Source organism: Stegostoma tigrinum, chromosome 40 (genome assembly GCF_030684315.1).
Source record: "Stegostoma tigrinum isolate sSteTig4 chromosome 40, sSteTig4.hap1, whole genome shotgun sequence".
Classification (NCBI taxonomy): domain Eukaryota; kingdom Metazoa; phylum Chordata; class Chondrichthyes; order Orectolobiformes; family Stegostomatidae; genus Stegostoma; species Stegostoma tigrinum.
Window position 1 is genome coordinate 12,590,977 of NC_081393.1, and position 27,959 is coordinate 12,618,935.

The following is a 27,959-nucleotide window of genomic DNA, read 5'->3' on the forward strand; positions in this document are numbered from 1 at the left end:
ACTGGCTTCATGCACGGGTTGTCCCTTTTAGCCTCTTATAGGTTCCACCCTTGTCTGATAATTCTTTTATTCTTAATATACTGGGAAAAAGCCTCGGAGTTTCCTTGATCCTGTCTGTGAAAGATATTTTGTGGCCCCTCTATGCCCTCCTAAATTACTTTTTAAGCAACCTGCTACACTGCCTATACTTCAAAAGGCCTTCCTGTTTTTAATGCACTGTATCTGATGTATGTTTCCTTGTTCTTTATCAAACTTGTGACATCCAGGGTTCCCTGGACATGCTGTTCTTGACTGTTACTCTCAGAGAAACATGCTGGGCCTGAATTCTTACTGTCCTACTTTTTTAATAATTCCACTTTACAAATATGAGCTAACCTGTAAGCAGCAGCTGCAAGCCTATATTTTCCAAATATTGAAATCAGCCATCCCATAGTTTAGGCACTGAATTGATCCATTACCCATATCCCTTTCCATAATGACTGAAACTTAGAGTTATGGTCACTATCCTTGAAATGTTCGTCCACTGAAACTTTGACCACTTGACTGGCTTAATTTCCTTGGATGAGGTCTAGCACTGCCCCATCTCTAATAGGACTATCTACATACTGGCACACAAAACTCTCCTGGGTGCACTTTACAAAGTCCACCCCATCTGACCCTTTCACACTAGTTACCAATTAATGTTCCAAAAGTTGAGGTACCTCATAACTATTTCTGTTTCTCTCTCACTTTTTGTGTGATTTGCTTACATGCCTGCTACTCTATCTCTTTTTCTGACTGTTAGGAGGCCTGTAGGATAACTCCAGCAAGGTAATCACCCCTTTTTTTAAAATTTCTAAGCTCTAACCAGATGGTATCATTTCATATGCATCTCCAAGATGTCCCCATTACTGCAGTGACAGGTTCCTTTATCAACAATGCAACGCCGTCACCTTACATCCCCCACTATTGTACCTGAAACTTCTACACGTTGGAATATTGAGCCGCTTGTTCTGTTCTACCTCCAATTATGTCTCAGTGATTGCAACAGTATGATATTTCTACATGCTGATCAATGCTGTATGTTCATCTACCTTACCAGTCAAGCAGCTTACATTAAAATAGATACAGTTTAGCTTTCTAGATCTCCCATGTGCCTTATCCTGCCCATTGTCTTCTCTACCTTTCTCAGCATTCCCTCCACATCTGTTTGGGTTTTGCTCCTGGCATTACATCTGTTCTGTGCCCTATCCTCTGTCCAATCAGTGTAAAACTGCCCCAAATGCATGACTGAACCTTCCAGCAAGGATACTGCACTCATTCCAGTTCAGGTGCAACTTGTATAGGTCCCAGCTACCCCAGAAACTGTCCCAGTGATCCAAAAATCTAGGGCCCTCCCTCCTGTATCTTTCCTTTTGCCACGTGGCCATCTGACTGTTTGTTTGTTTTTCCTATTCCTAGATCAGAAGCACGTGGCACTGGAAATATTCTGGACATTCCCACCTGAATAGTCATCCTCTTTAATCTGTGACCTCACTCTCTAAATTTCCGCTGCAAAACCTCATTTTATTCTTAACCTATATTGTCAGCACCGACATGTACCACAACAGCTGGCTGTTCACGCTCCCTCTTCAGAATGCCCTGCAGGCACTCTAAGACATATCCAACCCCAGCACCAGGGAGCAACATAACATTCAAGATTCTCATTTGCAGCCTCAGAACCTCCTATCAGCTCCTTTCACAATTGAGTCTCCTATCACAAAAGTTCTGTCCCTCATCCTTTTTCTCCCCTGCTGTGCAGCAAAGCTAACTGTGGTGCCACAAACTTTCTTGCTGCTGCTTCCCTCTCCAACAGTATCCAAAACACACTATTTGAGAGAGAAATGGCCACAGGGACTCCTGCACTGCCTGCCCATGCTTACTAGTTTTCCTGTTCGTCACGCAAATATTTTTGCCTGCACAGCTCCCTTACTTGTGATGTGACCAGCTCACTAAATGTGCATAATGCATCATGGCTGCTCCATAATGAGTTCCTCCATAACTCCAGCCACTTCATGTGACTCAACAGAGCTGAAGCTGAAAACACTTCCTGTAGATGCCAAGGGAAGAGGGTCTCCACCTGCTCCTGCCCCACTGAACTTATCTCCACCTATCTCAACTCCATTTTCTCTCCCTTAGTCCAGGATCTCCCTTCATATGTCTGTGACACCACCCACACCTCCACCTCTTCCAAAACTTCTGATTCCTGGGTTCCCAACACCTCATATTCACCATGAACGTCCAGTCCCTATATACTTGCATTCCCCATGCAGATGGCCGAAAGGCTCTCCTTCTTCCTGTCCCACAGGCCCGACGAGTTCCCCTCCACTGACACCCTTATCCACTTAGCTGAACTTGTCCTCACCCTCAACAACTTCTTCAATTTCTCCCACTTCCTACAGACAAAAGGGGTAGACATGGGTACTTGCATGGGCCCCAGCTATGACTGCCTCTTTGTAGGTAATGTGGAACAACCCCTCTTCCACAGCTACACTGGCCACATCCCCCACCTCTTCCTCTGTTATATCGATCATTATATTGAGGCCGCCTCGTGGTCCCACGAGGAGCTCAAACAGTTCATCCACTTCACCAACACCTTCCACCCCAACCTCAAGTTTACCTGGACCATCTCGATATCTCTCTCTCCTTCCTGGGCGCCTCTGTTTCCATCTCTGGCAACCATCTGGAAACCGATATCTATTTCAAGCCCACCAATTCCCTCAGCTACCTAGAATACACCTCCTGTCACCCACCTTTCTGCAAGAATGGCATTCCCTATTCCCAATTCTTTCGCCTCCGCTGCATCTGCTCCCAAGATGAGGCATTCCACTCCCGTACATCCCAGATGTCCTCATTATTCAAGGACTGCAACTTCCCCTCCACAGTGGTAGAAAACGCCCTTGACTGCATCTCTCATATTTCCCGCAATTCATCCCTCACACCCCCACTCCCAGCAATAACAACCAAAAAAGATACCCCTTGTCCTCATGTACCACCCCACCAACCTCTGGACTCAACACATCATCCTCTGCTACTTCCGCCACGTGCAACTGACCCCACTACCAAGGACATTTTTCACTCCCCACCCTTATCTTCCTTCCGAAGGGACTGCTCCCTTCGTGACTCCCTCGTCCGCTCCACACTCCCCATCAGCCCCACCACCCCGTCTTCTTTCCCTGCAATTGCTGGAAGTGCTATATCTGCCCCTACACGTCTCCCCTCATCCCCGTCCCAGGCCCCAAGAAAACCTTTCACATTCAATAGATGTTCACCTGTACGTGTGCTAATGTGGTATACTATATGCACTGTTCCCGATGTGGCCTCCTCCACATCGGGAAACCAAGCAGAGGTTTGGAGACCGCTTTGTGGAACACCTACGATCGCTTCATGACAAACGACTGCACCTCCCAGTTGTGGACCACTTCAAACCCCCCTCAAAAAAAACCCAATCTATCCTGGACCTACTCCAGTGCCACAACGATACCACCTGAAGTTTGCAAGAACGGAATCTCATATTTCACTTGGAAACCCTGCAGCCCAATGGTTTCAATGTGGACTTCACAAGCTTCAAAATCTCCCCACCCCCAGCGTCAGCCCAAAACTAGCCCAGCTCATCCCTGCCTCCTTGACCTGTCCGTCTTCCCTTAACTGACCAACCCCCATTCTAACTCCCCACCTACACTCACTTTTACTGGCTCCATCCCTGCCTCCCTGACCTGTCCGTCTCCTCTCCACCTATCTGCTCCTTTTATCCACCTATCATGCACCTCCCCCTTCTCTCTCTTTATTTCTGAATCCCCTTGCCCGACCCCATTCCTGAAGGGTCCAGACCCGAAACATCAGCTTTCCTGCTCCTCTGATGCTGCTTGGCCTGCTGTGTTCATCCAACTCTACACCTTGTTGTGTCCTGTAGACGCCGTCACCATAACACTGGAACTGTAGCTGAATTCCCACACATTGCACATGAACATTCCATGTAGCCAGATTCTTCTGACATTGTGAACCTCAACACCATACGATAAACTCAAAGCAATTATTTAACCTTAACTACTCACCAAATCAGACCTCTCTCTCTGCATCTCTCTGTTCTGAACAAACTACAAAGAAAGACTTGACACTCTCCCTTCCTCCTGGTATTACCTACTATCCCTAAAGCTGGTTGTTCATCAGATACTCCACTTGTGTCTTATCACTTTTTTGATTGTGGCATCACTTTGTGAGTTTCTCCTCTAGATTCAGGTTAACTCTGCTCTGCTCTGCTCTGTTCCTGTTGCAGCTCCAAGTGAGTTTGACTCAGGCCTCACTGTTTGGGCTTTTATCCAGAGGTTCTACAGCCTCTGTTCCCTAAGCTTACTCTGTTTTGCTCGTTATCAGAGGTGAGAATCAAATTCACACCTTATGACACCATCACCATTAAATGTTTGCTTCATTTTGGATCAACTTCAAGCTATTATCTTTGGACCAAGTAGTGATTGATTTTTAAAGGGACCATCATATCAATACTGTTAGGAGGTCAGTTATTTAGCAAGTGAACAATGTTGCAAGTCAAAATACCAGACCATTTAAAAATGTCAATTTTGTAACTACCCCTGCTGAGCAATTCCTGGATTTCATTTGTCCAAGTAAAAGGTTTCATTGTACCTATATTATTCATGGAAAATATGTGGTCTGAAACTTTTTATTTATTTCTTAGTTTGTAGAAGTAATTGATTGCATCTTGTTTGCTGATTAAATTATTTTAATTACTCCAAAAGGTTTTGCTAATCACTTTTCTCTTTCTTGTGCTGAATGCCTCAGGGCAGACTGTCATATTCCATTCAAGTGGAAGGCCGTGAGCACATTGTTCACATGAAGAGAAATGAGTAAGTATAATTTAATTCAAAAATGAGATAACAAGAGTTCAGAGACAGTATTTTCCTGTTAGGTTGAAGGGCAAGGCTGGTAGGAATATAGAAATTGAAGTTTTAGTCAATAATAACAAGAAAGCATATGTCATGTATAGACAGTAGAGAAACAATGAATCCCTAGAAGAGTATAAAGGCAGTGGAAATATACGTAAGAGGGAAATTGGAAGGGCAAAAAAGGGACATGAGATAGCTTCGGCAAATACAGTTTGAAATAATCCAAAGATATTCTATTAGTACACAAAGGGAAAAACAGGAACTCAGGAGAGAATAGGACCCCTTAAACATCAGCAAGGCCACATATGTGTGGAACCATAGGAGATGGGGGAGATACTAACCAAGTATTTTACATCACTGTTTGCTGTGAAAAGGATTTGGAAGATAGAGAATGTGGGGAAATACATTGCAATATCTCAGATGTCCATGTTACAGAGGAAGTGCTGGATCGGTTGAAACGCATAAAGGTGGATCTATCCCTGGGACTTCATCAGGTATACCCAAGAGCTTTGTGGAAAACGAGGGAAGAGATTACTGGGCCCCTTGCTGAGATAGTTGTACCATAGACAACCGCACGTGAGGTGTCAGAAGACTTGGAGGTTGGCTAACGTGGTGCCACTATTTAAGAAAGGTGGTAGGGAAGAGCCAGGGAACTGTAGACCAATGAACTTGACACAGTGCTGGTCAAGATGTTGGAGGGAATCTTGAGGGACAGGGTTTACATGTTATTTGGAAAGGCTAGGACTGATTAGAGATAGTCAACATGGCTTTGTGCAAGGGAAGTTGTGATTCACTGACTTGTTTTGAGTTTTTTGAAGAAGTAACAAAGAGGATTGATGAAGGCAGAGTAGTGGACATGATCTATTTGGACTTCAATAAGGTTTTCGACAAGGTTCCTCATGGTAGACTGGTTAACGAGTTTAGGTCACATGGAATACAGGGAGAACTAGCCATTTGGATCCAGAACTCACTCAGGAGGTTGGAGTCAGTCGTCGTGGAAAGTTGGTTTTCAGACTGGAGGCCTGTGACCAGTCGTGCGCCACAAGAATCAGTGTTGGGTCCACTGCTTTCTATCATTTACATAAATGATTTGGAAGTGAACAATGGAAGTACAGTTAGTAACTTTGTAGATGACAACAAAATGGAAGGTGTAATGAACAGCGAGAAAGGTTTCCTCAGTACAATGCAGCCTTGATCACATGGGCTGATGGGCTGAGGATTGGCAGATGGAGCTTAGTTTAGATAAAAGTGAGGTGCTAGATTTTGGAAAAGCAAGTCAGGGCAGGACTTATTTAGTTAATGGTAAGGTCCCGGAGAATGTTGCTGAACAAAGAGACCTTGCAGTGTAGGTTCATAGTTCCTTGAAATGGAGTCGGAGGTAGATAGGATAGTGAAGAAGGCGTTCGGCAGTTATTGATCAGTGCTTTCAGTCTATGAGTTGGAAGGCCATGTTGTGGTTGTACGGGACATTGGTTCAGCCACTTTTGCAATATCTCCCTGCTACAGGAAGGATGTTGTTAAACTTGAAAGGGTGCAGAAAAGATTTACAAGGATATCGCTTGGGGTTGGAGCGATAGGGAGAGGCTGGGGCTATTCTTCCTGCAGTGCCGTGCAAGGTAACCTTAAAGTGGTTTACAAAATCACGAGGGACACAGGTTTTTATTCAGGGTGGAGGAGTCCAAAACTAGAGGGCATAAATTTAAGTTGAGAGGGGACAGATATAAACCGGACCAAAGGGGCAACTTTTTTACGCACAGTGTGGTGTGTGTGCAGAATGAGCTACCAGAGGAAGTGGTGGAGGCTGGTATAATTACAACATTTAAAAGGCATCTGTATGGGTATATGTATAGGAAAGGTTTTGATGGTATGGGTCAAGTCCTGGCAAATGGGACAAAATTAATTCAGAATATTTGGTTAGCATCAATGAATTGGACCAAAGGGTCTTTTTCCGTGCTGTACATCTCTATATGACTTTACATAATCCTATGATCTCCCGTAATTTACTGTTTGAAGAGTCGTGAATGTTGGTGAATAATTAAACAACTCATTGGAGGAGGAGGCTCCACCAATGTCCCATTCTTCAATTATGGAAGAGCTCTACACATTAGTGCAAAAGATAAGGTTGAAGCATTCGCGGCAATCTTCAGACAGCAGTGCTGAGTGGATGAGCCGTCTTGGCCTCCTCCAGTGGTTCACAGCATTTTCGATATCAATCTTCAGCTAAATTGATTCACTCCACAGTTGCAGACACAGGCTAGCGCAAAGGCAATGGACCTTGACAACATTCCAGCAGGTGTACTGATGGTTTATGTTCCAGAATTAGCCACACTTCTCACCAAGCTTTCCAAAGTACTGTTACAACACTGGCATCTAACTGACAATGTGGAAAATTGCCCGGACGTGTCCTGTACACAAAAAAGCAGGCCAGTTCCAGCCGGGCCAATTACTGCCCCATCCATCTTCTCTCGATCATCAGGAAAGTAATGTACATTGTCAACAGTAGTGCGTCAAGCAGTACCTTCTCAGCAATAACCTGTTCACTGATGCCAAGTTTGGGTTCCACCAAGGTCACTCATTTCCTAACTTCATCATAGCTTTAGTTCAAACTTAGACAAGGAGCTGAATTCTAGAGCTGAGGGAGAGTGACAGCCCTTGCCATCAGGGCCTGATTTGACTGAATGTGGCATCAAGGAACCCTAGCAGAAGTGGTATTAATGGGTATCAGATGGCAAACTCTCCACTGGTTGGAGTGATACCTGTCACATAGGCAGATGATTGTAGTTCTTGGAGGTCAGTCATCTCAGCTCCAGGACATCTCTAGGAGTTGATCAGGCTAGTGTCCTTGACCCAACTATCTTCATTTGCTCCAGTGATTGCAAAACGCTTCTGAAGCTTTATAAAGCTCTAATTAGGCCCCATTTAGAATACTGTGTCTAATTTTGGGCCCCACACGTCAGGAAGGACATACTAGCCCTGGAGCATGTCCAGCGGAGATTCACATGGATGATCCCTGGAATGGTAGGTTTAACATACGATGAACGGCTGAGGATCCTGGGATTGTACTCATCAGAGTTTAGAAGGTTGAGGGGAGATCTAATAGAAACTTACAAGATAATGTATGGCTTAGAAGGGGTGGACGCTGGGAAGTTGTTTCTGTTAGGCGGGGAGACTGGGACCCGTGGATGCAGCCTTAAAATTAGAGCGGGTAAATTTAAAACTGAAATGAGGAGACATTTCTTCAGCCAGAGAGTGGTGGGCTTGTGGAATTCATTGCCACCGAGTGCAGTGGAGGTTGGGACATGGGATGCCTTCAAGGCAGAGATCGACAAATTCTTGATCTCACGAGGAATCAAGGGCTACGGGGAGAGTGCAGGGAAGTGGAGCTGAAATGCCCATCAGCCATGATTTAAATGGCAGAGTGGACTTGATGGGCCGAATGGCCTTACTTCCACTCCTGTGTCTTATGGTCTTATGGTTGATCAAGTGGCAAGCAACACAAATTTGCGCCACACAAATGTGAGGCAATGACCATCTTCATTAATAAACAATCCAACCCCCACCCTTGGCATTCAGTGGTATTACCATCAATGAATCATCCACTGTTAACATTCTAGGGGCTAACATTGACTAGAAGCTCTACTAGAACTGCCACATAAATACAGTGGCAACAAAACTAGGTCAGAGGCTATGAATATTGCTGCTGGTAACTCACCTCCTGACTCCCCAAAGCCTGTTAGTACAGGGCATTTGTCAGGAGTGTTTTGGAATGCTCACCACTTGCCTGGATAGGTGCAGCTCCAACAACACTCAAGAAGCTTGACATTGTCCAGAACAAGGCAGCCCACTTGATTGGCACCACATCCACAAACATCCACTCCTTCCACCACCGATGCTATGTAGCAGTGGCATGCACCATTTGCAAGCTGCACCGCAAAATTTCACTAAAGATTTTTTGGCAAAAACTTTCTAAAACCATGACTACTTTCATTTAGAATGACAAGGGCAGCAGATACATGGGAATACCACCACCTGCAAGTTCTCCTCTAAGCGACTTACCATCCCAACTTGGAAACATACCTCTGTTCCTTCACTGTCGCTGGGTCAAAATCCTGGAATTGCCTCCCGAAGGGCAATGTAGGTCAACCTACAGCATGTGAACTGCAATGGTTCAGGAAGGCAGCTCACTACTGTTATGGACCAGGCCAGCTCCTGTGAAAATATGATAAGATTGCCGAGACCCTAACCTGTCTTATTTTAAAGGTAAATATGAGGTACTGTGTTCCACAGGTAATTCAAACTGCTCAATGTTAAGCAACGCTCAGTTTATTCAAACGCTAGTTAAAATAAAAAGAAGAACTTGGAATGACTTAATTCTATGGGAAAACTTGATGGAACAATAAATACACTAACTGCTAGTAACTAACTATTCCAATACAGCAATGTTCCATGAACATACTCTTGGCAAAAGGCAAAATCAGTAAATAGATTGTCTCCACATGCAGTTCTCCAATCGAGGAGGAAAGGACATCAAAAGACAGTTCTGAGAGAGAGAACTTCAGCTTTCGGCTGTAGCAAGGAGAGATGTGGCAACTTTTCACAATGCCATCAGCTTCTCCTGCAAGATAAACTGAAGATCCTGGTTCTTTGGGAGTTGACCATATCCCTTCAGGCTGCTTCTGTTGCCTAATCCTTTTTAAAATAAAAACCATCAAGGCCTCACAGGTGGCATTCCACCTAGACAGCTCATCATCTCTGCCTTAAAACCTCACGTGTAAAAAAAAGAACAGGATAAAATGACCTCTTAAAGCTGCAGCATTGTCACACCACCACTTTCTCATGAGCACCTAGGGATGGGTGATACATGCTGGCCAGACACCAAGCCCATGTTCCATGAATAAATTTAAAAATAAAGTAAGTGTAAGTTAAGTTTGATTAATAAGACAGTACATAGACTGCTTTCAAACTAACCCCCATGTGCTTTTTATGTGACACGATGTAGTGACTGTTTTGAAAAGTTTCACAGACAGTGAACGTGCAGACTTGACTATTTCCTTGTACTGCCTGAAGTCATCTTTACATTGCCACCATGCAGTGTGTTGTTAGTTTTCTTTTTGTAATATTCCAAGAAAAGAGAACAAGTTTTGAGCAGTGCCTGTGCAGATTTTTGAAAGATCTCAGTACTTTATTCTAAGCCACTGTCAAAATCAGCATTGCTGGGGCTCTCCGAACAATCACAGTGGAGATGTGAATCAGGTAAATTGCAGCTTGTAGCTTTACAGCTTGGACATGTGAAGTTGCTGTTGGCATTCAAGAAAAACTGTTTTCAAAAGATTGTGTCGTGCAATGAATGAGTGATAACACATAGTTTCCAGTGTTTTTTTAAAAAAATCTTGTGGCTGAAATACATTTTAAATAAATCTTCTCTTTGTACATTTTTCTCGTAATTAGTTTCAACACCAGCAAGTAATTAGGAAGGCAAATGCAATGTTGCTTTTCATTGTCAGAGGAATGGAGAACAAAAATAGCAAAGTCATGCTTCACATGTATGATACGTTGGTGAAATCAATTCATGAGAATTGCACACAATTTTGGGCTGCTTTGGTATAAAGGAATGTGGGGAAGCAGTATAATTGGATTGGCAGCAACTCAGAGAAAATTCACTTGCCTGGTTCACAGAACCAAAATTGAGGAGAAGTTGCGCAGGTTGCACCTTAATTTGTAAAGTGTAGGAGGAGACGTGATCTTTTATGGTTATCGACAAAGGATCTACAGCGTAGAAAAGGACCATTTTGCTTGACCTGTTCCTACAAGTGTTTCCAATGAAGCCTCCTCCAATCTTTGCTTATCTGTGTCCACCATTGTAATCCCCTAGTCCCTTTCTGCCTCATGAACTTAAACATTTCCTTAAATACATCAATTGAATTAATTTCAAGTGCTTCCTGTGGTAGCAAATTCCATGTCCTTACTAGTCTTTGGGTAAAGAAGCTTCTTCCGAATTCCCTACAAAATTTCTTCCTATCTCTTATCAATATTCTATGTTAGTATTTTTCACTGCAAGAGGAAACATCCATGTTGTCAGAACTTTTCAGAGTATTATGACCTTTCTTTGGTCATCCTTCAGCTTTCTGTTTGCTCACAGTTAAGAGCCCCAGCCTGTTAATTACTTGCTGACACCTATACGCACCCATTTATCCTATCATGGTTTTACATCTTCTTTCCATCCCATCCAATGTCTTCAGGGCTTGAATGTTAAAGATTTTTGGCTAATTGCAAGACACGTCAAGTTTGCAAGAATGATCGTTGCCATGAATCCAAGCAGCTTTTGTCATGGAATTCTCACAAATATGCAGCATTAATTGCTGCTCACACACCTGTTGTGAGTATCATGTCCTTTTTCCACTCCATTTTCCCTATCCTCTTCTCAAAACAACTTGCCACTCACCAGAGATGCCAGATTCATTGTCACCTGTGGCACAGGTGCCAACTTTAAAAGTTCATTGTGCATCCAAACCTGCCCTGCATAGCTCCCGACATGCATCAGATGTGGCAGACAGGGAAATCAGGGCCCTGCTTTGCAGGCAGAACCCTGGAGCTCTGCTGGATGGCTGCCCTGCAAGTGGGACTTTCTGTACCTCTGGGACCTGGAGTGGAGGCTACAATACTGAACTATACCAGCCTGTTCCACCCAGGTTAGCTGGAATGCCAGAACTGTAGAGTCAAATAATGCCACCATGTTTGTCCAATATATCAAACTCACTTTATCTCTGCTACTGTACCCATGTGTCATCAAGTCTCATGCTCTACTGTGCTCACTATTGCCTAAAATGTCTCTTCCATCTGGCCTGACCAACCCCAGGCCCTGTCATTACTCACCCCGCATGTGATCTGTGTTATTTACTCACTTGTTCTGGACACCTCCCCACATGCCATATACCCTACCTTTCTCTCTCTGCAGGAACAAAATAGCTGACAATAAGGCAGAAAGGGCCAAGACATGTTGCATGTTGCCTATCATTGGGCTCCAATGAGGAGATGATCTGAACTGTGGCAATGTTTGGACTGCCCTTGACTCACTGTGTTAGGATCACTTGAGCGTCAGATTCTGCTACGCCTCACCATAGCCTACATTGCTCAGATCCCCATAGATTGACCCTTTTTCTTTTATAAAATATGGCAATCAGAATTTCACACAGTCAAATTAAACATGTTGCAACCAAGGTTAGATACAGTTTAAACATTAACTTATGTACTTGTCAATTCTTAAATCATTTGAAAGAAAGCCTGTTTTTTGGTTTGAGTTCTCATCGGCTTGCCATCCTGTGGTGCTGCTTTCGAGAGAGATTTATGTGTTGTCAAAGATACCTTTGTTCCTCTACCACACCTTCAAATTGCACCTTTGATTTAGTGACTTTCTTCTTCTTCCTACCACATTGTGCAATTTTATATTTATTTGTGTTTAATGTTTTGCTCATGATTTACCCATTCTTCAAGATATGATTGAAAGTTATACCATTATGCAGAAGTTAGACAATGAGGGATGGTTGCCCTTTTGTGGGAACTTGTAGGTCATTCTTTGTTTTCTTTGAGGGCCATGAATCTTCAGAATGCTTTGTCCCAGACAGCTGTGGATGTTGATCTATCTGATCTCCTAAAGGTAAAAGTAGATTTACTTCAGGATAGGGGAGTCAGAACATTGCAGGAACAGGAAGCAAAGTACAGCTGAGGATAAATAAGATCAGTCCAGATATTGTCCAGTCAGTCATATCAGGAGTGAGGAGAATTATCTCCACCTGCTAGAATGAGTATAGCTGCAACAATATGGTGTGATGTGATATCAGTAATTTATCTGTATTTTAATATCATTTAATTTTTGAGATCAAGTTCGACCTAGTACCATGTGGGTTTTGGTCTGTGTGTCTGAATGATTAGCTGAGAGATACTTCTGTCTGGTGATTTCCTTTAAAACAGTGACACTGTACCCAAGCATGTAAGGGGATTTAGTTTTCATTGGAAGATATTTGGCAGTAACAAAATAAGTAGTTGTGTGCTGGTTTTCAGTATTATTGCTGGAATGTTGTTCATCAGTCTTTTCATTAGTTATCGGGGACATGCTAGAATCTAACGGAAATGATGTGACAGTTGGATACTTGTATAAAAGTGATCTGATTGGGCATTGTCAGCATGGATCTGAGCATAGAATATGATATTTGACAAACGTTTTGGAGTGTTTGAGGATGTTACAAACAGAATTGATAAGGGAGAATTGATGGGCGTTGTATATTTCGATTTTAAGAAGGTCCCCCACAGGTTGTTCAGAAAAATTGTTACATATGGTTGAGGAGTGAATGCACTGAGATGGATTAAGGATTGTCTTAGAGGTGAAAACAAGCATTGGCGGGCTGTGAATAGAGGTATACCTCAAGGTTCAGTATTTGGGCCCTAGCTGTTCACATGTATATCAACAATTTGCACAGTGGGAGCCAACTATCATATTTACAAATTTACAGGAGAGAACAAGCTAAGCAGTAATGTGTGTAATGTGTATTATGTTTTCAGGAAGAATCTGAAAGGCTTTGTAATTGGGTGAGAACATGGCAGATCCAATATGTTGTGGAAAAATGTGAGGTTATCCTCTTTGTTAGGAATAGCAGATGTGCAGAACATGCCTTTAAACAGGGAGAAGTTGGACAGTGTAGACATGGAAAAGGCCTTGGATATCCTTGTTGAAAAGTCACCTGAAGCTTAACATGCAAGTGCAGCAAGCTGTTAGGAAGGATGATGGGGATGTAAACCATTGTTGTAAGCAGATTTCAGTTCTGGAGCAGTGAAATATTTCTTGAATTTTGTTGGAGCTTACTTAGACCACATCTGATGCAATGTGTGCTGTTTTGACCTCATTTGTCAAAGGAAAGATATTAAAGGGAGAGGAGTCCAATAAAGGCTCACCTGACATGTTCTGAGGATGATCGCACTGCACTATAAGAGATTGGGCAAACTGAACTGGAGTTTCTCTTGAGTTTTGAAGATTGAATGGTGTTGTCATTGAAACTTACGAAATGCTGAAAGAGATGGACAGGATAGATGCAAACAAGATATTCAACCTGGTTGGAGAGTCTAGGATCAAGCAATGTGGTTTAAAATCAGGGGGATGCCACTTTGGACCGAGATCAAGAGAAATCTTTTTACTCAAAGGGTGGTGAATTTTTGAAATTGTCTACCACATGGGGTTTTGGAAGCTTAGTCTTTGAGTATGTTTGAAGTAGAAGTTGTTAATTTTTTTTGTTGACCAATGGTATAGAGTTCTGGTATAGTGTGGGATGAAGGCATTGAAGTGTTCCATGAGCCATAGTTTAATTAAATGATGGAGTCAGCAGTTGTACAAGAAAGTGTACAATGTACATGGACTTCTACTTCATGGAGATAGAACATACAATAGCGGAGCACAGGAACAGGCCCTTCGGCCCAACATGTCTATCCCGACTATGATGCCATTCTAAACTAACTCCACTTGCCTACACGTGGTCTTTAATGCTGCATGCCCAGTCTGTTTGAGTCTGAATAAATCAAAACTTTTAAGGAGCCAGTGTGAGTTTGCAAATGTTTGGGCAACGGGAACTTAGTAAGAACATTGGTAACAGCCCTCAGCATGACCTCAAGTCTGCAACAAGGTAGAGGACAGGAGAGAAACCATGAATGCATTGGGTCAGTCTGATCTAGAGGTAATAAAAGCATGGATGACATTTCAGCAACAGAGAAGTTAAGGCAAGGGTGGAGTTGAGTGATGTTAGAGAGATGGAAATACAAGATGGTATGATGAAATATGTGAAAAGAAAATATCCATCCAAATGTTACTCTCAGGGAAGGTCTGGTAGGGATGCTTGAGGCCAAATGGAACTTGGAAACAAATGATAATGTTAATTAAAGGATAATGGGTGGCCAACATTTCATACACGTGGGCAACAAGTAATCAACAACGTTAGAGTTGATGATGTGAGTTGGAATAAAACTGACCACAGTGGGCGGCACAGTAGCTCAGTGGTCAGCACTGCTGCCTCACAGCACCATGGACCTGGGTTCGATTCCAGCCTCTGGTGACTGTCTGTGCAAACTTCACACTTTCTCTCAATGGCTGTCTGGGTTTCCTCTGGGTGTTCCGGTTTCCTCCCACATTCCAAAGATGTGATACGGATTGGCCGTGCTAAATTGTCCGTAGTGCCCAGGGATTTTTAGGTTAGGTGGTTTAGACATGGGAAATGCAGGGGTATGGGAATGGGTTTGGGTGGGATGCTCTTCAGGGGGTGGTGTGGACTTGTTGGGCCAAATGGCTTGTTTCCACTCTGTAAGGGTCCTATGATTCTATGATCCCTGTGAAAAGCATATGAGTCCATTCTGTCAAATTTGTCAGTTTGAATTATTATAAATGATGCTGTTACATTGTTGGGAAATATAAGCAGGGTTCTACCAGTACTGTCACAAAAAATATTTCCTCAACCACACGTCAAAATGAAACCGATAAGTTGATAGTTGTTTCTTGACGTTTCTGTGATCTTGCTGTACGTGAATTGAGTGCTGGATCTTCCTGTGAGCATTAAGTACCACAATGCCATGGAAGTCAAGCACTTTTAAATTTTTGTGAGAATTTGAGATGATGAGTCACAAGCCCAGAGAAAGCTGGATGTCTAGGACTGGATAAGAAGGAAAAGATAGGATTCTAAAATGAGGATGCAAAGGGAGCAAATCACCAGGGATGCTGGTGGAGTGCAGAAAGTGCAGTGGGAACTTAAGAAAGCAAATAGGAGAGTAAAGGGAGGGCAAGAGTGGGGAGAATCCAAGATATTCTGTCAGTGTATCACCCTGTTATGGGAGGGATACTATTTAACCAGAGGCAGTTCTGAAAATATTTACCAGGATATTGCTGGGAATGGAGGGTTTGATCATTGAAAATAGAATGGAAGAGCTGGAGTTTTTGCACTTCAACCTAGGACGTTGACAGGTGACCTCCTTGTGGTTTACAAAATCATGAGTGGCATAGATAAGGTGAAAGAAAAGGGCCTTCTGAACGTCAGGGCATTCAAAATTAAGGAGCATAATTTTAAGATGAGAGGAGAAAGATTGAGAAAGGACACAAGGAGCAACTTCTTTACACAGAGTGGTTCTGTGTGGAATGAAATGCCAGAGAAAGTGGTGGATACAGGTACAATTACAATGTTTGAAAGACATTTGGATAAGCTCATGAATAGCAAAGGTTTGGAGGGATATGAGTCAAGTGCACACCTGTGGGACGAGTTTAGTGTGGGAGCGTGGTTGATGTGGATTGGTTGGACCGAAGGGTCTGTTTCCATGCTGTATGACCCTGACTGCATAACCGTTGAAAAAACAAAACACATTCGGGACCAAGAGGGCAATCTGTGTGTGGCACTGACTAACATTCGTAGGATGTTAAGTATTTCATATCTGTCTCGTTCTGAAAAAGGGTCACAGAACTTGAAATGTTAATTATGTTTTCTCTCCAAAGATGCCAGATCTGTTGAGTTTCTCCAGCAGTTTGTTTTTGATTGTTTTAGATATATGGCATCTCTGCTTTTCTTACTTCACATCTGTTTTCTCTTTGGAGAAAGACGATGTCGGTATGGAATGTGAGAAGAGGGTCTGTGAGGTTCTTGAGCAGTTTGACAGAGAGAGTGAGCAAGTATTGGGGGTTTTGGCAGCTTTACAAGTGGCCAGTCATCATTTCCAGATGAGTTGTATGTTGTGAGACAAGGGAGGAAGTTACAAAGCTCTGACCCAAATTTTTAGTTCCTCTCTGGCTGCAGAGACCACTGGAAGCCAGTTCATATGGCTGTACTTATTAAGAAGGGTAAAGCCAGTTCATATGGTTCTTCTTGGCAAGAAGGGTCTTGGAGACAAACTAGGGAATTGCGGTGAGCCCCGCATCAGTGGTAGGGAAACTATTGGTAAAAATTCTGAACCAATTAATCTTCACGTAGACCAAGTGTTTGATCAGGGAAGTTGACGTGGCTTTGACAGAAAGAGGTCATGCCTGACAAAAGTGATAGAATTTTTTTTGAGGAAAACACCAGGTGTGTTGATGGGGATAAGGCAGTTGATGTAGTTTAAATGGCTTTCAGCAAAGCCTTTAACATGGTCCCACTTGTGACACTGTTAAAGTACACACAAGCATCTAGGACTCAGGGTATCTTGGTAAGTTGGATCCAAGATTGGCTCAGTGGTAGGAGAGAAGGTTGTTTGTGTGACATTGTTGAGTAGCATATCACAGGGTTCAATGCCAGGACCCTTATATTTGTGATATTTATAAATGATACGTAAGAAATGTAGTGGTGGCAATGATGAGTAAGTTTGCAGATGACAAAGATTGGCTGGGTGGTTGACACTGAGGAAGAAAGCCGAACATTATAGGAGGATATAGACAGATTTGTCAGATGGGCAGATGGAACTTAAACCTGATAAATGTGAAGTGATGTACTTTGGAAGAAGAAAAATGACATGAATACTCAATAAGTGGCAGGACACGAGGACTTCAGAAGAACAGAGGAATCATAGAGTCGCAGAGTCAAATAGCACAGAAGAAACACTTCAACCCATTAAGTCTCTATCACCAGAGCAACACTAAATCTATCTGTATCCCACATTGCAGTACTGGACCCATAATATTCAATTTTATGACATTTCAAGTGCTCATCCAAGTACTTTTTAAAGGGTTTAAGGTTACCCACCTCAACTATACTCCTTGGCAGTGCATTCCAGAACCCCACCACCACCACTCTAAACCTCCTGCTTTTCACTTTAAAATTATAACCCCTTACTAAAGACCCTGTGATTAAGAGGATCAGCTACACTCTGTTTACACTGCCCATGACCCTCATAATCTTATACATCTCTATTGTGCCCCTGCTCAACCTTCTGTGTTCCCAAGAAAACAGCCCAAGCTTATGCAGCCTGGCTACATGGCGAACATGCTCCATCACAGGCAACATCTTGGTGAATTTCCTATGCCCCCCCTCCAATACAATCACATTTTTTGAATTGTGCTGAGACCAGAACTGAACACAGTACTCCACATGGATCCTAACCAAATCCCTATGCCGTTCCAACACAGCCTCCTCCCTGCATTTATAATCTTGGGGTTCATGTCCACAAATCATTGAAGTCAGGTGGTAGGGCAAGTTAATAAGGTAGTTATGAAGGCATTGGGAGCATTGGTCCTTTCCAGCCATGACATAGATTACTGATTTATACATTGAGCCTGCACTGAAAAGGTTTAGTCTGTGTACCAAAGGACTCTTCTGTGGTGTACAATTTAACGGAGACAGTTTGTATCATATCAAAGTGAACGCAAACATGCAATAGTAGGGGTAATTTTCACAGATGAGGAAATCACATCTGTGCTAAATTCATAATCTAAACAAAACTTACAATGTTTACACTCATCTGGAAACTTGATTTTGCTGTGCTGTTTGTTCTCTGCTTTTTTTTTTGCAGATGTTGCAGTTGTAGTTGTATCAACCAGAACAGCAAATGAATCATGTCATTGTCTTTTTTGGAATTGTGCCTACTTTCGTTTTGTTCCAGATTTTTTTTTTGTGTGTGTGTGTGTGTGTGTGTGTGTGTGTGTGTGGTGGGTACGTGTGTGTACATGCACATTTAGTCATGATGAACAGTGTAACCATTAGAAAAAGAAAAACCAGACAGGACCCTTCTGTACTTGGAATGGCTGTGACACAAGTTGAGACTGAGGCTGAGATTCTGGGATGTCTCAGTCCGTGTCCTGATTGACATATTTCCAAACAGCTCAGAAGTCCAAAAGCTTCTCCATTTCTGGCCGCCTCATTGATCATGTGTAAAGGCTGAGAATGCTGCTGCTAGTTCTTAGATTATTCCATTTGTTTCAAAGGGTTGTTGTTTTTCTGTGTCAGATCAAAATTCAACACTGCTATTTTCCAAAATAAATGGAACAGGTGGAATTAGAAAACGAGTTTTCAGTCAAAATTTGAATGAATGATGGTATGCACGTTCTCCAGATTACTGTGACAGATGGACCAGTGCAAATAGAAGTCTGCTTCTCAAAAGAAGTTTACAAATAGACAGTGTCTTATGTCCTGCAATTTGGTCCAGACTGTGGTTGGTTAAACTCTTTTTTAACAACACCAGCGCAGTTCAGTTTTTCACTTCTGTGGAGTGCAAACTCTGCATTTAATATCTGTGGCCAGAAACATACTCTGGCTCACCAAGCGAGATTAACATTTCGTCATTAGTTATGACCCAGAGCACACGAGAAAATTCTCAGGATTCCCATTGTGCTGTTCTGCAGCCCTCAGAGTGCGTTGTCAGATGGAAGGTCCACTGGTGAAAACCAGTTGAAACAAAAGACGGATAAAAGCACTTTGGTGCCGATCACAACATCAGGAGAGCCCAAAACATTCTGTTGGTAATCAGTTGTGGTTCTTTTGCTAGGAGAGAAAAATGATGACTAGGCAGTGGGGAGAGTTTCCTCGTTTTTATTCTGGTGACACTTATGGATTTTTTTCTGTCCATTTGAGCAGGCAAACTAGACTTGGGTTTGACATGGTGTCAGAAAGTAGTGCTTTTAACAATGCAACACTTCCTCTGTTCAGTGTCAGGCTAGAGTTTGAGCCAAGTTGAACAGAGCTCTCAATTGATGGAGGAGCCCAACACAAGATAAGGCTGAAGCATTCGCAGCAATCTTTACCCAGAGGTACAGAGTAGACGATCCATCTTGGCCTCCTCCAGCGGTTCTCAGCATCACAGATACCAGACTTCAGCCAATTCGAGTCACTCCATATGATATCATGATTGGACGCACTAGATACTGCAAAGGCTATGGGTCCTGACAACCTCCTGGCAATTGTATTGTAGACTTGTGCTCGAGAGCTTGCTGCTCCCTGAGCCAACCTATTCCTAAGAATATGGAAAAATTTCCCAGGCCTGTCAGATACACAAAAAATAGGAAAAATCCAACTTGGTCAATTAGTGCCTTGTTAGCGAAGATAAATGATTTGGTGGTAATTGCTTTGCTGTTCAGTGGGAGTACAAATTGGCTGATGCATTTCTGATGTAACTGCGGGGATGACTTCAAAGCAGAATTTCTTGGCTCTAAAACACTTTGAGAAGTTTGAGAAATGTCGTATAAATGCAAGCCTCACCTTCCTTTTCACTGTTTTTCACCTAAGATCTTTTACATTAATGTGCCTGTGACAATGCTGTGGCTTTCAAGAGTTTATTTTGTTCTGGGTTTATTTGAAGAGAAGTTGCAACGCAGAAGTGTTGAGCTATATCTAAGAAAGTAAACAACTTCTGATGCTTTGGAGATAATAAAGTGTTCGGCTGGTGGAACTCAGCAGGCCAGGCAGCATCGGAGCAGGAAATTTGATGTTTTGGATCAAGACCTTTCTTCTCATAGATCATGCTTCCTTCGGTTTTTATTTAGTTTTTAGGTTTAGCTTTAAGCAGAAGCTATTGAAGTCTCATAAGAATTGGAAGTTTCAATGAATGTCTCATGGCTGCTACTCTGAGTTTTTTCTTGATGCATTCCTCCTGAATTGGAGAACTGCAAGTGAGAATCTGTGTCTGAATTTTCCTTTTATTTTGCCAAGGCGTGTGTGGATGGGATGTTATTACATTCGAATGTTTACTTAGTCATGGTTGCTATTATTCTGTTAATTTTTCCAGTAGAGTTAATTTTATTCTAAATTCCTATTTCTTTACTTTGGTTGTACTTTAAACACGGTGTTTAAATAAATTGTGTTTTGCTTAACGTCATGTAGTCTGACCAATCACGTTGCTTCTGAGACACTTTACATTTGCCATTAAAATAAGAAAACGTTAGGGCCTAGGCTACATTCTTAAAATATTTTTGAGGGGGCTTGGTCTAGTCCGTATCACGCTAAGCATTGCAGGAAGCTATTGGCCAGACTGGGGTGTTGCATTCCACAATTAGGAGACAGTCTCTTTCACACAAGCTGACAAGTCTCACTTTCTGACATGTGCCTTTTAACATTGGAGCCAAGCATCTACTAGCACCCAGTAGTTCATGTTGTCTAGAGTAGTTTGATTATTATTGCAGAGCCCACTCACATTCATTTCTATCTGAGAGATCACCTTTGTTTTCTTGAAAACACCCACGCAGAGACTGAGGATCCTGTTTCATTCAAGAGTGCAAAAAGCAACACCGAAGTGACTAAGTGTGCACCTGCTTACATGAAGAAGTGACTGTGACATCGTGTTTATCCTTTCCTCATGTATCAAAGCTTATGTTGTGTTTACAAGCTGTGAAAAACTCAGGCTCCAAGGACCAACAGAATCGAGGGGCAGTGATATAATGATAGAAACTGTTGTATAAAGGAGGCTCAGCACTGCTGCCTGCATGATATTTGCTTTAAAGTATCATCAGAGAAATTCAGCCATTGCCACTCACATAATTGCTAGTCCACAAACTGGGGATGTTACTTAAGAACTGCTATACTCCCAGCAGCGCTGATAAAACAGATGTTGTCTGTCCTTGCAACCAGACAAGGCAAGTTAAACATGTCTGGGTGACATTATAGAGGTTTATAAAATCATGAAGGGCACAGATGGGATGAATAGCCAATGTCTCCTCCCCAGGGTAATGGAGTCCAAAACTAGAGGACACAGGTTTAAGGTGAGAGGGGAAATATTTAAAAGAGACCTAAAGGGTAATATTTTCATGCAGAGGATGGATTGTGTTTGGAATGAGCTGCCAGAGGAAGTGATGGAGGGAGGCACAATTAGAATATTTAAAGGGGATCTGGATAGGTACATGAAGAAGAAGGGTTTAAAGGGATATAGGCCAAATACTGGAAAAAAGGACTAGATTAATTTCAGATATCCGGTCAACATGGATGCATTAGACTGAAGGGTACATCTTTTCTGTACATCTCTATGACTCTGCAGTTCTGTTTTAGCCCTCAATATCTTGGTTCGGTCAGCAACATGTTGCTTTTGTGTTACTTTCAAATGAGAATTTGCCAATATTTTCAAAATATTTCATGCAACATTTTGAAACTTTAATTACATTTCATGAAGCAGAAGTATAACAGATTACAAATTAATTGCTTAGGGTACCAATAAATGTATCACACGTAACCTATGGTCATTGTATATCTACTTTTGAAAGTTTCTAATGTCATGGGTTTGTTAAAATGTGGTCCAAGTATTAGTACTGACTGCTGATGCTCTTTTACTTCAGAGACATTGTCCCAAAGGACTTCAAGATGTTCACCTACAGCAACAATGGGAGCTTGATCTTAACTCAGCCAGATGTTCAGGTATTCAACAGTTTGGCAACAACTGCCTTTTTTCCTCATACGGCCCATAAATCTTGAATTACGTGGAGCCTCTCCTTGCTGACGTTGTCTCATTTTTCAGAAAGCATTGACTTGTGTCAGAGTGTGGATCAAAACTCTTAGCATATTGTACGTTTCTTTAGTGGCCTGTCTTTATGGTTAAGACGGTGATTATTCACAGCTTATTCTTCCAATAATACTGGAAGCAGGGGGTATCTGAAGGATGCCTGATCCCCCTTCTCATTGTCCTCTGTATGTAAGGGATGTGATTTAAATATATTTTAATATCATATATTTTGGACTTTGAAGTCTTGACTGATTTGTTGTTTAGATATTCTGTGTGTCTTAAAGATTAATTTGTAGGTATTTTTGTAGCCATGGTAATATGTTTTAAAACACTCAAGGTCAGGGAGACTTCCTGGAGAGGACTGGGGTTTTGTTTCCATTGGAGGAGTTTATGAGCAAAGAAAGTAAACGGTGTACTGCATTAGATTTTCACATGAAAGATTCTGGAGTTTTTTGGGCTTGAAAGAAACATCTATACCTTGAAAAAAAGGTTTGTTTCATTTGGTAGTTTGCAGAAGTCTTGGTTGAAGATGGATGTGTTAATCAGTTGTTTATGAGAAAGCAAGGTAATTTTAAGACTGTTCAAAAAGAGATTACCTCAATGTAAGGAGTTTAGTTAAAAAATTCCAGACCATAAGTATTTGTTTAAAATCCTGGTGACGTTTTTGGAGCTAAGAAAATCGGAGCAAAGTTAAATGCTGAATCAAGAATGAGCTTATCAGATTATGACAAGTGAGAATTAAAGTCACGGCCAAATCAAACCCTACCTGGGTTCCAGAGGGAATTCTTTTTGGTGTTTGAGTGCTGTCAATGAGATGCTGTTGGGCTTGGTGGGATCGCATCTCAACATATGTATCTAAATTTTTAAACGCATGTTTACATGTATAAATATATATATGTAAATAGTTGGGTTCATTCCATTTTGTTTTCATTTCTTTTGCATAATAAATATCTGATTCATTGATAAAACTGATTCTGTACCATTGGCGTGTTTGTGTATCGGTGAAGGAACGCCTTATTAAAACCAAAGAAAATCCATGATCTGTCAAGCTAGATATAAGTCTGGGAACTGACTTGTCCAGTAGTAATAACAGCTGGGACCATAACACATCACACCAACAATTTAATTGTTTGAACTTTATTTATGTTTTTTTGTAACATGTGATGTATTTATGGACTGAACCATTGAAACAACGTGAAGTGCTGACTGAAATTGATTTTTTTTTGGATTAGATTTTATTTTCGCACCTCATTTGGAGAAAAATAGCTTAGGTACACTATGGCAGTGAGAGTCAACAGTTGGGATTTCCTGATGGAATGAGTTTGTAGGATGGTGAGGAATAGGTCAGGTTCATGTAGATTTTAGACTGTCCAGTGTGTGTTCTTGTGAAACATGATTCCTGTCTCATTGCTAGCCTAACTGATTGACAGATTTATTCCTTTGGTTGGGGACTGTTGCCGTAGAAGCTTTTAATTCAAGATTGTGATGCTGGGGACCAAGTAGTGAATGATAAAATGATGATATTGTCAGTTGTCTAACCGTGGAGAGGAAAATAGTTTGGCTTGGAGGGGAGCTGAGAGGAAACATACCTCCTCCTCTTAGCCTCCAAGGCCCCAACACCCTTCCCGCTGCATATCTTGCCACTCTTCAGCAACTGCATTTGCAAGATCAATAAATCTGATGGGCCAAGATTAACTTGAAAGTGGCATATAGTCTCATGAAATTATTTAATTGAGCAATCTCCCACCCTGACTTCTCAAAGTGATCGTTACTGTTAAAATTGGAAACTGATTAGATCAAAACCATTTTAGCTCATGTTTAAGATTTTGACAATTCACTGATAATTCTCTCACTCTCTGGTTTTGGAGGAGGCATTGTTAAAATTTCCTTATGCAAATTTAGGTCAATCCCCAAAGCCAAGTTAGGATGACCAGAGAATTTTGATCACCATTCCATCATTCTGAAGTACATCAATAAATACTATTTTCCTGGAAAGGGGGGCACATTTATAGGTGCAGTATCAAGCCACCAGTTGTGAGCCGTAGCTCACAGGAAGGAGCTCATAGGACCCAGTTATTCTGAGATCAATGTATTTTTCCCAGTCATTTTCTCGTGATCCATTCTCAAATTGATGCTACAGCAATGATCCTTGTTTGAGATTTCTTGTCCCCTTTCCAGACGTGAACAATAACAGAACAAAAACAAAGTTGCTGGAAAAGCTCAGCAGATCTGGCAGCATCTGTGGAGGAGACGTTTCAGGTCTGGTGACCTTTCCTCAGAACAACAGAAGCTGTGAATGACATGATAAGAGACAAATAGTTTTCATTTTTTTTGAAACAATAAATTGAATTTTAAGTTATACTGATATAATTGAAAACCTGATAGATTTTCAACATGAAAAGCAAGCGTTGCATATCATTGAGTTGTTCAGTACACTTTTTTGCTTTGTGGAAACAACCAGGAGGGATAAACTGAGATTGAAATGTACCAGCAAGCTTTCAAGTTCAGGGCATTCTTCCTGACAACATTCCTCTGATCGGCTGAGCTGTAAAGTGTTTTTAAGAAAATGTTGAAGTGCTCAGAGCAGAAGAAGGTAAAAGCATTCAGACCCTGCAGTCAGACAGCATCTCGCTCTCTCCATGTGAAGATAAAGTCAGGAAATACTGGAAAACGTTTAAAAAATGCATACTAGAAAAAGTCCTAGGTTCATCAAATCAATCACGAAATTAAGGGCAGAGTCTAATCTTACAGAAGATACGTTTCAACATTGCAAAAATCAAAATCATTGGAACAGAAAAAGGAATTTCCACTTTGTGCTCTGTAATTTTGATTTTCAGAATGCTCTGTCTACCAATCACTTATTGTTTAATCATTTGTCTTTTGTCTGTCTTAATCATGTTTCATTAGGGAGAAGAAGGTTGAGAGGTGACTTAATTGAAACATATAAAATAATCAGAGAGTTAGATAAGGTGGATAGGGAGAGCCTTTTTCCTCGGATGGTGACGGCGAGCATGAGGGGGCATAGCTTTAAATTGAGGGGTGAAAGATATAGGACAGATGTCAGAGGTGGTTTCTTTACTCAGAGAGTAGTAAGAGAATGGAATGCTTGCCTGTAATGGTAGTAGATTCGCCAACTTTAAGTACATTTAAGTCGTCATTGGACAAGCATATGGACGTACATGGAATAGTGTAGGTTAGATGGCTTCAGATTGGTATGACAGGTCGGCACAACATCGAGGGCCGAAGGGCCTGTACTGTGCTGTAATGTTCTATGTTCTATGTTTCGGTGTGCTTAATTTAAGTTGCATAAATCCAAAATCCTTGTTATTGTTGAACTTAATTGTGTAAGTTATTTTCTTTTTCCCTGTTACTGGCAAAACCTGGTGTTATTTTTGTCTTGGGTAGCAATCAGATAGGAAAATTAGTGTTTGATACTTCCAATGGGATTTTTATACATTTATACATTTTATGATGATTTCCGTAACATTAGGCCATCATAGTGCACTGACAACGTCAGGTCATGGAAACACATACTTGTCCAGATTAGTGGCTCTCCGGTATGATAAGAATGTTCGTTTCTAAGTCATGCTGATGTTGAAAACTGAACTGTGGTTTGAACACTTTCTTGACCGGTTCTGGGATGACTGAAAGATGGAAATAATTTTACTTCATTGTTTGGTTTGACAATAATGATTTCATTCTGCTGATGTAGCAAGATGAATTTGTGATTATCTATCAGAAATACAGGGATCCAGCTAAATGTGCATGTTTACATGGATCTCCAATTTGTATTTATTAATACTACGGAGAGCAGCTGTGTTAAAACAGCACATTGACAGTGGTGGAATTTGTATGTTTTCATTGCTCTGCTCTCATTGATCAGCAAGAGTTAAAATCACCCTGTCTAAGTGTTTTTGTAATTCATACATTGGATGTGGGCATTTGTGGCAGGATGAATAATTGCCTTCGCTGACTGCCTAAAAGAAGATGGTAGTCAACTGCGGTTTTGAACTGTTGCTCCTGTTGCTCTGTATTTTGTGTGTGTCTTAGAAGGGAATGTGCCAGTGGTGATGTCCGAATGTGTCTGCCACATTCTGCGAAGGTTAGAGGTTATTGGTTTAAAGACGCTGTTGAAAGAGCCTTGGCAAGCGTTATTGTGAAAAGCAATGATGCAGTTTCTGGGCGATGTGTTTAACCATTTCCTAACTGTTTATTTCTGAAGGATCATTGTCACTTCCAGGGATATGTGGAAGGAATGGAAAATTCCATGGTTGCTCTTAGCACCTGCAACGGGCTCAGGTAAAGTTTGCATCTATTCTTGCATTAATCCACAAAACAGCAGTGACTGCTAGCGACATATCAGGAGGGTGGGAGGTCAATGATGCTGTGGAAGTTGTGTTTCTTAACTTGATATTAATCTACCTCCTACAATGTATTAATTGTCTTACTTTGTGTCATTGGGAGGGCAGTTGTGGTTCGTGGCAGTTTTCCTATCTCTGGACAGGTTCATCAGAAAATGAAGAAAAATTGGAGTTAAGGTCTTGGAGTGCACTGCATGATGAATGTTTGTCAGATTTATTACCATTTAAGTTCAGAAAATCTTGTACAAGAAATGGTTTGAAACATACAGGAGTTCTTGTATGCAGCACAATTGAAATTGGTTGCAAGATGCATGAAAATATTGTGTTTGCTCTAAGCCAATCTTTGCTTCATTTCTGTCGCAGCTGATGCGCAAATCTCTCAAACATGTATGACAAGGATTAACTTTAAAAGCACTGTGAGGGTTTAGTATCTTTCAAAAGGGTTACCAATTTATTTCTTTTTGCTGGAAGCAAAATGAGCACAAGCATAAAATCTCACTTTAAACAAGGGCTGACTCCAAGTTTCTGGTTTCCTATCATTATAATTCTCTGTCCACTCTCATTCTGACATTATTGCTTTATTCTCCTCCACTCCAATAAAGCTCACTGTCAGCTCGAGGAACAGCTCCTCATCTTTGAATTAGGAAGAATACAGACTTCTAGACTCAACCCCAATGAATAGAATCATAGAATCCCTACACTGTGGAAACAGGCCCTTTGGCCCAACAAGTCCACACCAACCCGCAGTGAAGGGGGCCCAGGCCCATCCACCTCTAACCCACCTAATCTACATATCCCTGAACGCCACGGGAAATTTAGTATGACCAATCCACCTAGCATGCATGTTTTTGGACTTGGGAAGAAACCGGAGCACCCGGAGGTAACCACACTGACACAGGAGAATGTGCAAACTCCACGCAGACAGCCGCCCGAGGATGGAATTGAACGCAGACCCCTGGCGCTTTGAGGCAGCAGTGCTAACCGCTGAGCCACCATGCCACCCCTATCTTCAACATTTTCAGACCATAATCCTCTGCTCTGATTTTTTTGTTTGTTTGTTTTTGAATTACAGCTGTTGATGAAATTTATGCAATTCCTATTTGCAAATTGTCTGCATCTATTTTTTGTTTACTCATCACATTACCATTTCCATTTGCATTTATCCTCATTGCTTTGGCAACTCAATCTCTCTCTTGCCATTAACTCTATCACAGATTGGCCTTTCCTCTGCAGTTTATTTTAACCTGGAGCAACATTTCTTTGTAATTTT

At 41.7% G+C, this 27,959-nt stretch overlaps 1 protein-coding gene across 4 annotated transcripts in view; it reads left to right on the forward strand.

Moving 5' to 3' along the window:
- LOC125448011 (disintegrin and metalloproteinase domain-containing protein 9-like) overlaps positions 1-27,959 on the forward strand; it is a 134,587-nt gene that overhangs the window by 45,332 nt on the left and 61,296 nt on the right. For all 4 annotated transcript variants that reach the window (XM_059641071.1, XM_059641072.1, XM_048522882.2 and 1 more), the window contains exons 3-5: positions 4,816-4,880; positions 22,165-22,243; positions 26,551-26,627. In XM_059641071.1, coding sequence (XP_059497054.1) covers positions 4,816-4,880; positions 22,165-22,243; positions 26,551-26,627 — 221 coding nt within the window. The remainder of the gene's footprint in view (positions 1-4,815; positions 4,881-22,164; positions 22,244-26,550; positions 26,628-27,959) is intronic.